The following is a 13,388-nucleotide window of genomic DNA, read 5'->3' on the forward strand; positions in this document are numbered from 1 at the left end:
AGTACTTGGTATATGTAGGAGTAGAATACCAGATATATAAATATATAGGAGTAGAGTACTAGGTAAAGGTAAGAGTAAAATACTAGGTATTGGTAGAAGTAGAGTACTAGGTATAGGAAGGAGTATAGTACTAGGTATGGGTAGGACTATAGTACTAGGTATAGGCAGGAGTATTGTACTAGGTATAGGCAGGAATAGAGTACTAGGTTTAGAAGGAGTAAAATATTAGGTAAAGAATGAGTAGAATGATAGGTTAGGTAGGAGTAAATAATAGGTAAAGGTAGGTGTACAATATTAGGTATAGGTAGGAGGAGAACACTAGGCATAGGTAGGAGAGGAGTAATAGGTATAGGTAGGAATAGAGTAATAGGTATAGGTAGGAGTAGAATACTAGGTAGAGGTAGGATTAGAGTACTAGGTAAAGAAGGAGCAGAATACTAGTTAAAGGAAGGAGTAGAGTACTAGGTAGAGGTAGGAGTAGAATAATAGGTATAGGTAGGAGTAGAATACTAGGTAAAGGTAGGCGTAGAAAACTATTAATAGGTAGGAGTAGAGTACTAGGTATAGAAGGAGTAGATTAATAGGTATATAGGTAGGAGTAGAATACTAGGTATAGGTAGGAGTATAGTACTAGGTATAGGTAGGAGTAGAGTAGTATGTATGGGTAGGAGAAAATACTAGGTATAGGTAGGAGTAGAATACTAGGTATAGGTAGGAGTAGAATACTAGGTATAGGTAGACTTGTTTTTAATCGGATTTTCAAGATTGAGACCATTTTTAATATCTACGTACAATTTCCGATTCAATATGAGCCCAATTTAGGCGTGCAGATCAAAAAATGACAATTTTAATTGCTCATAAGGTTTTCTACTGGAGTGCAGTAGATTTGGTAAAAATAAAGATAATCTACGTGTTCACCAATTTGTATAAGGGTCTACAGATATGTCTGTAATCGGAATTTAAAGATTGGGATCATTGCAAGTTTTTTATTCAATGTTAGGTTACAGTTTATTAACAAATTATTAAAGTTAAAAATACAATATTAAGAAAATGAGCTCGCTATTTGTAAAATTTTAATTCATTTTGATGGTAAGTTCTTAGAATAGTTAGGTGCAAATTAACAACTAGAGCACCAAACTTGATTCTAAAATTGGAAAAAATGTTGAAACATGTTTTTGACCGTTTGTCAACAAAATGATAATCTTAAACATTTTTTCCATCAATAAAACGGGTTGTTTCTTTTTCCTAGATTTTAATTGAAGTTTTTTAGAATAAGAAATATTATTTTCAACATTCGAAATTCTTCTTTTTCATGCACTAAATTTACTCTGATAGTTTAATTTTACTCTATTCTGAATGAAAGGTCTGTAGATACTCTGTTTTCGTATGATAAAACATTAACCAAACATTTTTATGCTAAACTTTATTTAAAGCTAAACTAATTATTTGCCAATTATTTTAATCATTTCATTCATTTCATTCATGGTCCGGCTGCTGCTGCTGTTGTTGCGGTAGTTGTTGTTGGTGTTGTTGTGGTGGTGGTGGTGGTAGTAGTTGTAGTACAAGTACTAGCTGCAATTCCTATATATTTAAAAATAATTAACTCAATATAGTTTTGCATCCCTAACATTCGGATTTTATTTTATTTGATTTGAATACATATTTATAAAATATAATTTAGAATTAAGCTTTAATCATCTACAACTACTTCACAGGGAAGTTAATGGAATTTTACAATACCAAGGGTTCCCAAGACCAATTTTGCCTACAAAATATCCAGAGCGTAGCGAGGGATGTTTTGTTGGCAAAATTGGTCTTGGGAACCCGTGGTTAAGTAAAATTTTTAAATTCCCGGAAAAATAGTTGAACACATTTTTATCGTCTTTTGAGATGAAAATACGCGAATTTTTTATTTAAAACTTCTTAGAGCGGGTCGTTATTTTGCTTAGTTGTCCCAAGGCACGTAAAGTAACTTAACGTCCCTCTGTTAGGAGAATCACGGCCAAGTCGGTAATGTTTGTCAAGAGGCGGTAAAACTTATACCTGAGCAAGTGTATGGTCCGCATGTAAACAATCCCAAGAAACCACATCTTAAAAATTAGATTTAAGTATTGTAAATAATCTTTTAAAAATTGATTTTTTTGCCTATGTCGAATATAATTTTTTAAATTATATAAATTTTACCTTCCATTGCAGGTTGCAGAGCAGGATTGTCCTGAACAGGCTGAAGCACATTGTGATTGAGCAATCAGGCAGCAGAACCTGTTCTGGACTGCACGGTTGAAGTCAGAACTAAATTAATGAAGGGATTTTTCACAGATATCAGAAGTTTAGGAGATGTATAGGACACAAATCTTTGATTAACTTATTTACTTCACCATTTTAATTCATTAGATGTTGATGTTGATTTTTCAACACTTTTATCATTTCTAATTTGTTATATACGTTGTAAAAATGATTTTTCGATATTTCATCATTTCTAATTTGTTATATACGTTGTAAAAATGATTTTTCGATATGTGAGACGAAATATTTACTATTTAAATGAAATATTTGTATAAATAAACTGCTTTTCTCAATATATAAAAAAGTTTAATTATTCAAATTTTGCGGCTATTTATGTGAAGTATGACAATTTAAAAGTTGATTTTTTTTATCATCTAAGCAAACAGTCAGTTTAATATTATCAGATTTCACTGCATTCTTATCAAATCGTTGAATTCGTATCTAAAAAACCACCCTTTCCCATCACCTAAAAATAATTCTGCGGCTGCCCTGACAAAATTTTATTTTACTTTAAAGTCATCGTTTCAAATCAAATATTTAATGCTACAATTTGAAAGTGAATAGTTTTCTATTCCAAGAATACGTTTCTTAAATTATTGGTTTCAATGTAGATTTATTACCTGGATTTCTAGTAGAAATATGAACTGAATAAACATGATTTGGTACAACTATATATACTGCTAAACCCAACACCTGCTCCATTATATATTTTTTATACAATTTATTAAACTTATTACAAATAGAATTAAATCAATTTCCATACAAATATTTAATCATAGATATCATTGTGCTTAAATAGGTTTGTAATACAAAATTTAACTAAATTTACTACGCAATATGAGTCACTTTGGCTTTAAAAATACACTTTTATTCAATCTTTTTACAAATTTGTCAATTTTTATTCCAAAACTTAAAAATGATAAGAGTTAAGTATAAAATTATGAAGATGCTAAGATTAATGTAATATTACATCTTTTACACAGAATTAAAACAAAAACATCCAAGCTTTTTATCATTTCTGCGACTGTAGGGAGTAAAGCAGGGGCGTATATGGGGGGGGGGGTTATTGGGGTTAAGTACCCCTCCCCTAGAATCCTGGGGTTAAATACCCCCCCCCCCCTAGAACCATGGGGTTAATTACCCCGCCCCTAGAATTCTGGGATTGATTACCCCCCTTCCCCCAGAATCCTGAATAGCGGGATTACTTACTTACTGCCCCTACAACTCCAAAAATAATCATTCCCTGTTGATTAGTCTGCTTTAACACCTTTTAAGGAACATGTGTAAAGACGACTATTTTCAAGAAAATAGAAGTTTTTGGGGCATTTCGCTGTAAGCCAGTCTGAGAACTAGAAATTAGAATCACACAGACAAAATTATTTCAAAGTTTTCCAGAGTAGCTTTTCGTAAAGATTAGTAATATGAAGATTTAAAAAAGTAACATCTTTTTTCTCTTAGAGTAAAATTATTATATATGTTAATATGTATATTGTATCATATTTTTACACATAACAAAAATATAGTTAATGTAAAATTAATGATCGACTATAATGAAGGATATGAAATGATGTGAAAGATGAAGGTTAGGAAATGAAGCCTTTATTTGATAGAGTTTGTTAATGACAAAATTGATTGAAAAATTTATATGAAATTCAACTAAACCCAATAATTTGATATACATCATAAGAGGAGGTATGTATTTTTCTAGGGGGGGGGGGGAAAAATGTTTGAGGGGGGAAACATATTTTAAATTTTAAATTTTCCCCCCCCCCCCCCCTTAGAAAATCCTTATATACGCCCCTGCTGAAACAAGTATAAGAAAAATTGTGAGGAAACACATATTAGATTTATTTTAAAGGTTTTTAGGGTTTGATTAGTTACAATTGATTTATTTGCATTTGATGTTCGAGAACCGTATATCTGCAATCAAACCTATTAAATCTAAAGAAAATGTCAATTTTCACTTTTCTCGGAAAAAAATATGAAAAAAAACCTTAATTTATCACCAAACAACAGAACTCAAATTTAGCAGAACTTTTTTACTAAAATATAAATGAGATTTAAATTTGGCTTGAAACGGCTTGAATTGGCAGTATGTATTCATATTTGTATGTTTCACAGTAAATAAACATTTTTTTGAAGATATTTAATGATCTGTTAACTTATGGTCAAATAAACATATTAGGTTTTATATTGAAAACAGCTGCACAATGTAATTAATAGTTAATTTTCCAGAGACAGATTAACTTAAATTTAAGATTAAGGTAAGCGTAATTTCAAGTGACCCTCCATGCAGAGACGGCAGTGCAAGATTAATGTTGCCCTTGAAACCTCTGTCTCAACAAGTATGAATCAGATATCAATGTTTTTGTTTCTTAAAAATGTTTATTTTCATTAGCAGTTGCTCTGTGAAAATGACTTGCGTACTTTTTGCTTACAAGAAGCCAGAAGGAACAAAGAAACTCCAAGAAATAAACACTTTTCGAGTATAAAAAACGGCAGTATCTTTAACATATTTTAATCAGATTAAGATATCAAGGGTATTGTTGTGAATCCGGCATTCCCATATCTATATGCATGGAAGTTCACTTGAAATTATGGGTACAGTCTCTTTAAAAAGAAACAAACTTTAGAAATTTTGTTATAAAATAGAACTTAATTTTTGCCACAAACTCAAATTTTCTAACTTGATCTATACTTTGAAACTTGTGGTGTAAAACTTTGATATTTCAAACTTGGAGATTTTGACTTCATAATTTGAAATATCATCGGGTTGCAAAGACATGGGAAGTGTTGAATCAGAATTTGTGGCAAAAATTCAGTTACTTTTTGTCATCTTAACATGTTTCTGTGCTGACACAAAAAAATACTTACTTTTTCTTAAACGAAATGAGTTTAAAGCACACTAGATGTAAGATTTTGATACCCAACTACAACCATAGTTTTTACTAAGCTGATTTTGTATAAGATATAGTAGTGAAGCCATTTTATGAATCCTTAGGGTTTTCAGCGGACAAAGGCTTTCTAGAAAAAATGAGGAATTTCGCGAAATTTTGTTTTTCGTATTTCGCAAAATTTTTCGCAAAATTGCACATTTTTTTCGGAAATGAATTTTGCGAAAGTAAGCAAAATGTTCACATTTTTTGTTTTATTTTCTCCGAACTGAATGCAAAAAATGCGAAATTTTCGCGAAACGATTTCTCTTTTTCGCAGTAAAGAATTTTAAAGGGACAGACCGGCTATGCAAGGTGGTTGAACTAAGGATTCAGTCCTGAAAGACAAACTCCGGAAAGACAAACTCCTAAAAGACAAACTCCTGACAAGACAAACTCCTGAAAATACAAACTCCTGAAAGACAAACTCATGAAATTATGAAATTTTTCTCTGAATGAAATATGATAAAATTCATAAACTTTAGGAGAAAAAATCCGCAAATATTCTAGAAAAATTCTCAATCTTTAGTAATTTGAATATGCTTCAAGCAGCAAAGTATTACAATGATCAGAATAACCAGCAAATTTATTATTATTTATTTTTTATTATGTAGGGTTAGGTTAGGTTAAGACACTTTCTGGGCCGAGCGCTGCGGCTAGGACAGGCTAGGGGGCCGAGCGCTGTGGCTAGGACAGGTTAGGGGGTCAAGCGCTGCGGCCACATGGTCAATTATATCTATGTCTAACATATAAGATCCATGTACAAAATTGATAGAGGAAATTACCTAATTGTATAATTAGAATAGAATATAATTTAGATTTAATTGTTTTAAAATTTGATATTATGGAGTTTGTATTTCAGAAGTTTTTATTTTCAGGAGTTTGTCTCGTCAGGAGCTTGTCTTTCAGGAGTTTGTCTTTCAGGAGTTTGACATGGCGCCATATAAATCTTTTTAAAGATCTGTAAATCCTGAGATGGAGCGCAAAGTCGATGTTCAAAATCATACTTTTGGGTGGATACGTTTTCAGAATTGTTTTTTTTTTAATTATTAAATAACGACGACAAAAAATGTAAGCAATTATCCTACAGTAAACCAAGAATTTAATGCAAGGAAAGTTAATTGCGGTCGTGTATACTCTGCGTACATATTGAAACCAGTTCTCTTTGGTCGGAATTTGTAAACAAGAATAGATGCATCAGTGTTCGTTTAGTATCCGAGGAGGTTAAAAGCATTAAATTTGATAATTTTGATAATTCACATAATAGTTTCCTATGATCAGAATATCTCATTGATTTTTTTATGTGAAAGATGGATCCCATGTCAGGCTTTGACATCCGTCTTGTGTTTACATTACCGCCCATGGAGACAGTACACTGCAGTACAAAATATGTGTACACTTCTGAAATAACTTTCCTTGCGTTACATCCTTGCAGTAAACTAAGAAGTTGTTTAGGAACAAGTTGAGAAAATAAAAATTAATCTTATCATCGAAAATAAGTAAGCTATTTCAATTATTAGTTTCTATTTTCTCATAATTCTAGTTTCTCATTATTCACAAAGATTTTCTGCAGATTTTCTGGAATAATCATTGAAAAGACGATATTTGAAGAATTTGTAGAAATCTGCGAACAAATTCATAGAAAATAAGAAATTCAATATAATGATGAAACCATCTAATTAGTTAACTATAGAATTTTTAATTTATTTTTAATCGTCGTTATTTAATAATTAAAAAAAAACAATTCTTAAACGTACCCACCCAAATTCATGATTTTGAACGTCGACTATACACTCAAATTCAGCAATGATACATCGTGGAAAAGTTCTATAAGTCTCAAATGAATCCTAAAGAATTTGTCCACAGCACTGCATACTCAGTTTAACTACCTTACATAGCCGGTCTGTCCCTTTAAGGGTGCCGTTGTGAATCGGACATCAATGAAGAGTCACTTGAAATTACGTTTACTGACCCTTTAAAACTTTAAGAGTAAAAGGTTATTAAAGTTTTAGGATTCTATTCTGAACCATAAAAAAGATAATCGATAAAATTTCTTCAAAAGAACAAATTCAGTGAGCATTTTGGCATTTACGCAGTTTATTTGGACCTCTAACTTGTTTTGCAACACACCCTTTTATTATTTAGGAAAATTTGAAAGCCTAATATTTTCTGTTAAATAATTTTTACAGAAAAGGGAAGGTGAATTCTTATTTTATTTTCCTTTTTTCATGTCTTTTGGATGAAAAAAAAAACCTTTGAATTATTACAACATTTTGAGAGCCATCATTTTCAAAATAAAAATTATGGCAAAAAAGAGGGTTGAGCTTAAGATCTGTTCATAACACACGAGTTTTTAATTCTGCATAAAACTTAGATTTACATCATATATCCCCATAAAAAATATAGCAATTAAAATAAAGAGGGTGTTTAAAAATGAGTTTTTTTGTTTACTATTTAATCAAACATATTTTCTGGTTAATGATTACAAAAAGTAGTTGAAAATATTGATACATTTATTTATATATTCACATTTTTTTATTGTTAGATTAATGGTAGATTTTATACAATTTAAAGGGACTGTCATTGTAATCTTATTGTGACAAATGAAAATAATTAGTTTTTCACAAGAAAACTTGGATATCTGAATCATACTGTAGATCAGACAAAGCTAAAGGTGCCTTTGTGATCAGACAAATCTAAAGGTACCTTTGTGATCAGACAAAGCTAAAGGTACCTTTGTGATCAGACAAATCTAAAGGTACCTTTGTGATCAGACAAAGCTAAAGGTACCTTTGTGATCCGACAAAACTAAAGGTACCGTTGTGATCAGCCAAAGCTAAAGGTACCTTTGTGAACTATGATTGTGAATCGGACTTAACACTTTATAAATGGGAGGTCCCTTGAAATTACGTTTAAAGTTCCTTTAAGAAGTATGAAATAAGCTGAAGCATTTAAGTCTACTATGACGACAATGTTTATCTCTCATCACTATAAAGTTTAAACAAATGTACAATTCACAGATTTAATTTTTAAACTTTGTAATTATAAAAAGATTTCTCTCTGACCATAAGCAATCCATCTTCATTTCAAGTTTTCCATCTTGTTTTAGCGACCACCTGTTAAAGTCACTCCACCAATGTTGACTGAGCCTGTGTTAGTAGTTCCAGTCGCAGTAGTTGAAGTACAGGTGCTTGAAGCAATTCCTGAAATATGTAAAATGAGCCTTTCACACAAACTTATATTTTCTAATCCCTATATCTTTGCAACCTAATATTTCAAACTATGCATTTTGTTTGATCAAATAGTCTAAGTTTGAAATATCAGTGGTTTACACTATCAGGTTACAAAGATAGTAAGAGAATTTGGGTTTGTGGCAAGACTGGAGTTCCTTTCCATTGTATGATTTCCTGCAACCTAGCCGCTCATCTCTAGTTTTGATTTTACGCCAAGTTTAAAAGCATCGAATTTTTATTATTTTCAAGAAAACTTTAATAAGAGAAGGTATGATTAAAAACATGTAAGATTTCAATATAACCTAAAAAGAAACATACGAGTCTTTGCGACAAACCAAAATTTTCCAATCATTATATCTTTGCAACCTGATTGTGTAAAACCTTTGATATTTAAATCTTAAATTTATTGATCTAACAGAATTCATACATCGAAATATTTCAGGTCAACAAGTGACGACATTGGATTTCAAAACTAAACATTGGGATGCAAAAATCAGAGTTTGTGGCAAAGACTAAAAATAACGGAAAAGAATATTTGGAAAACAATTTACTTGATTACCTACAATTAGGGTTTCCGTCGAAAGAAAACTTTTGCGAAAAATGCGAAATTTCGCATTTTTTTACAAGAATGCATTTTGAGAATTGATGCGAAAACGATGCGGAACTTAAATTTTTTTTTTTCGCGAAATATGCGAAATTCTTTATTTTTTCTATGAACGGAATGCAAAATTTTAGGCGAAAACAATATTTAAATTCCAGTTTAATGCAGTGTGCCAAGCCTTTCGGAAAACAGCTTTTGCATATCATATGGGAGGGCCAATATATTTTTAGATCGTCTTCGCCGGTGTGCAGCACACGTCTTCCAACAAACAAGTAAACTGAATATATAAACATGGGATCCATACAACTGGCAATAGATGGACGACATTTAAGAATAGAAATGTGAATTTTATAATCAGAAGCTTTAAAGTGAAATGAGTCTGTGTACAGAACAGACTGTTCAAATCATGACATTAATCTAAAAGTCGTCATCCTGTTCTACAGTTTTATAGCTATTATGTATGTGTGATATACGTAAAGATTTACACCCTGAAAATGCAAACCGGTCCTTTACCTGAACAAGTGTAGGGTCCGCAAGTAATTAGTCCAAGAAGTCCACATCTAAAAACAACAAGAAAAATGTATTTATAAAATTTAATGAAATAATGTTGGGCAACGGCTACAGTTTAATATATTCTTTTGGCTTTCAAAAGGCCCCTTCAAAACCTAAGTTAATATTTTGTATTTTCTAAAAGTTTGATTTTTGACAATATTTGTCAAAAGTATTTACTCTGATATTATAGCAATAATAATAAAACTTAAAATAATAATAATNTAGTTTATAAATCTATAAAGTGTTTCTGAATATATACATTTTTCAGTAAAAATATGAAAAATAATATCGAAAGTTTTAAATTAATTAACAAAAAATCGTAATTTTTGTGCACATAGAATTTATGAAAAAAAAAACTTTTTTAATTTATAAGTCTTTTTTTCACGTTATCAAGATAAAAAAAAATTAATTTGTCACAATCTCGCTGGTCATTGGGTACTATTTATATTTAATTAAAGGGACTGTACTATTTATATTTAATTAAAGGGACTGCATAAGCGTAATTTCAAGAGATTTACAAACCATACCCTTGAAAGTGGAAACCTTACGTAGATAAATATATAACGATCTGTCATCCCCCAGTTTTCCAGGGATAGGGCCAGGGGACGTCCCCCCAATTTTCCAGGGGGGGGACGTCCCCCCTTTCCCTCCATAAGCCGCCTTCGGGGCTAAGCCCCTATAATATTTTTCCTTACTAATAAAATAATACCCAGCTAGCAACATACAGATTTCGGCTATACCGCCTCGTATATACAACAGGTTTTGCCAAAGTTGGGCGTTAAGCTACGATCATCAGCTAAACGGCCCCCACCAAGATCTGTCGTAAATGCAATGTAGTATGTATGACAGCGCAGATATATCTGTTATCTGTCAACAAATGTATAGTAGTTGAACTGAAAATGTAATATTGTGGAGAAATGTTTTAGGTTTCATTTAAGACATATAAAACGTTTAAAAGGTGTACAATTACTGAGTTTGGGCGCAAAGTCGACTTTCAAAATCATCCATTTGGGTGGTTACGTTTTGAGAATAGATTTTTTTTAATTATTAAATAACGACAAAAAATGTAAAAAAATTTTACAGAAAATAAAAATGATCTTTTGTCATCGAAAATAATTAATCTAACTCAGTTCTTAGTTTTTGTAATGTCTCATTATTCACAAACATTTTCTGTATATTTTCTGGATATTTTATTGAAAAGATATCATTAGAAAAATTTGTAGAAATCTGCGAACAAATTCGTAAAGAATGAGAAATTAAATATAATGATGAAAAAGAAAGAATTGATTCTAACATTGATTTATTTACAAACTTCTATTGAGAAACAAGTTCCTAAACATTAAATTAGTTTACCGTAGAATTTGTGATTTTAATTTAATTTGATTATTTTAATTTTTAAAAATCTATTCTCAAAATGTAACCTGCACCCAAATGGATGATTTTGAACGTCAACTTTGTGCTCAAACTCAGTAAGTATACATCATTAAACATTTTTGTATATCTCAAATGAATCCTAAACAATTTCTCCACAATATCACATTCTCTGTTCAACTACGAAACATTGCCGGTCACTCCCTTTAAGATTTTTTTGGTCTAAAATTGTTAATAAAATAACTAATATCAAACTGTAAAAAAATTGTTGTCTCTATATGAAAGATATATGAACCTATGAAAAAGTGAAAATCTACTGCACATATTGCATATTGTGCATTATTTGTTTAACTGGAAATCCTTCTCTTAATACTAATCATGGATTGTCCTCATCCTCTCATCAAAAAAAGGATCACTCCCATTAATGAAAGTTTCACCTTTTGACCTGAACCTCAAGTTGAGCATGAGCAATCTCAAAGGTTACTGCGCAGAAAAGAACACAACAGGCGACATAGAACTTCATTCTAAACAGTGTTTTTTTTTCAGAAAAAATTGTTAATTAGTCTTGAATCATACATAAAAAAAAAAAAATAAAAAGGGTGATTTTTAAAAAAGATTCTTAAAATTTTTTTTGACTCTATTCATTCTGGAAATGGGGTTGATGCCTGGATTTTTTTTGCTAAACGAAAATTCTATTCTTAGCCTTGTCGGTGATTTCAATAATTTTTTGCCTTTTTGTATCGCCCAGGTCAAGGGAAGTAATCCAAACTACCATTTTTGAAAAGTAAGTTTTAAGCATAAAGTGAAATTGCAATTTTTTAGTTTTTCTTATAAGTGATTACGCACAGGTCTTTGAATTTGTTACAATTTTATTTGCATGTTTGTTATAGCATCGTCAAGGCTTTTCAAAAAGGTAAAATCTAACTTTTTTCATAACGTCGGGTTGCAAAGATAGGGGGGTTAGGAAATCTAAGTTGGTTGGAAGAAATCAATTCCTTTGTATATTAGTAAATTAACTTGTAAAACCCCAGCACAGTTTTTGTGAAAAAATTCTCGGATTTTTTTCATAAGACAAAGAATTTTTAATGACTACTTTTTTACAGATTGTTGCTTACCTGTTAGAGTGTTAACTAAAGAAGAGGACTTAAAACTAGTTTTATTTATAAACATCCAGGGATAACACTTGAGGTTAAATGTATTGTGTGAAATATATTGAATTTAATCTGGACAATAAGTTTAATGTATTTCAATATTTAGAAATATTATTTAGCCTGCAGTGGCCGAAAAATAAAAATAAATATTAAATTTTGATAAAACATGTGTTAAAAAGGAACTGAAAACTTGCCTCAAGTCTTTATTTTCTTTGAAAATTGGTGATGTAAACCTTAAATATTTCAAACATAAATTTTTAATCCAGAATTTATAGTTTGAAATATCAATATCTGTAAAATCATGTAAGTAATATATACCTATTTGAACATTTTTTTTAATGTTTATTTTATGTTATATCGGATTCTCTTTTAAAGACGATCGTGCTTTTGTAATTTTGTTACGCTTCTGATTGTATAAGAAGTACATTTGAATTTTTAAAAAACGTGAAAACGGGTAAAGTATTTAAACATAAACGTCAAAGCACTCGGGTTTCAAGCTTTATCGGTATCCTTGATCGTAATAAAAGTATTTATAGTTTATAAATCTATAAAGTGTTTCTGAATATATACATTTTTCAGTAAAAATATGAAAAATAATATCGAAAGTTTTAAATTAATTAACAAAAAATCGTAATTTTTGTGCACATAGAATTTATGAAAAAAAAAACTTTTTTAATTTATAAGTCTTTTTTTCACGTTATCAAGATAAAAAAAAATTAATTTGTCACAATCTCGCTGGTCATTGGGTACTATTTATATTTAATTAAAGGGACTGTACTATTTATATTTAATTAAAGGGACTGTACTATTTATATTTAATTAAAGGGACTGCATAAGCGTAATTTCAAGAGATTTACAAACCATACCCTTGAAAGTGGAAACCTTACGTAGATAAATATATAACGATCTGTCATCCCCCAGTTTTCCAGGGATAGGGCCAGGGGACGTCCCCCCAATTTTCCAGGGGGGGGACGTCCCCCCTTTCCCTCCATAAGCCGCCTTCGGGGCTAAGCCCCTATAATATTTTTCCTTACTAATAAAATAATNTCAAGTTCTATATAGTTTGATATAATCCTTATTATATTTCTTCTTATTGTAACATATCTTCAAGTTCTAATAGTTTGATATAATCCTTATTATATTTCTTCTTATTGTAACATATCTTCAAGTTTTTTAGAGAGGATTAATCTAGAATGACTTGACTTTCCTCATAAAGTCGAAAACGAGAAAATATTTAAAATTTTTTCAGAAATTATGCACG

The 13,388-nt window shown here is 30.6% G+C and overlaps 1 protein-coding gene and 1 long non-coding RNA gene across 2 annotated transcripts; both read right to left on the reverse strand.

Annotated features, from left to right (window-relative positions):
- Positions 1-1,408: 1,408 nt before the first annotated feature.
- Positions 1,409-11,521, reverse strand: LOC111699684 (uncharacterized). The gene is made up of 4 exons (XM_023470412.1): positions 11,414-11,521; positions 2,185-2,292; positions 2,044-2,090; positions 1,409-1,581 (listed from the first exon to the last, which is right to left on the reverse strand). The coding sequence occupies exons 1-4, from the start codon at positions 11,497-11,499 to the stop codon at positions 1,481-1,483; spliced, it is 342 nt and encodes a 113-aa protein (XP_023326180.1). The 5' UTR covers positions 11,500-11,521; the 3' UTR covers positions 1,409-1,480.
- On the reverse strand, positions 8,176-9,641 carry LOC111699696 (uncharacterized). The gene is made up of 2 exons (XR_002764798.1): positions 9,567-9,641; positions 8,176-8,422 (listed from the first exon to the last, which is right to left on the reverse strand). It is a non-coding gene; the product is annotated as an uncharacterized LOC111699696 (long non-coding RNA).
- Positions 11,522-13,388: the final 1,867 nt, after the last annotated feature.

Source organism: Eurytemora carolleeae, unplaced genomic scaffold, assembly GCF_000591075.1.
Source record: "Eurytemora carolleeae unplaced genomic scaffold, Eaff_2.0 scaffold123, whole genome shotgun sequence".
In the NCBI taxonomy this organism is placed as follows: Eukaryota; Metazoa; Arthropoda; class Copepoda; order Calanoida; family Temoridae; genus Eurytemora; species Eurytemora carolleeae.

Bases quoted from the DNA above. Each gene is read 5' to 3' on its own strand.
- LOC111699684 (XM_023470412.1), bottom strand. From the start codon at position 11,499: ATGAAGTTCTATGTCGCCTGTTGTGTTCTTTTCTGCGCAGTAACCTTT. The intron at 2,091-2,184 runs GTAAAATTTATA...CTAATTTTTAAG, and splicing joins TCTGCAACCTGCAATGGAAG to ATGTGGTTTCTTGGGATTGT. The intron at 1,582-2,043 runs GTATAAGTTTTA...TTAAATATATAG, and splicing joins CGGACCATACACTTGCTCAG to GAATTGCAGCTAGTACTTGT.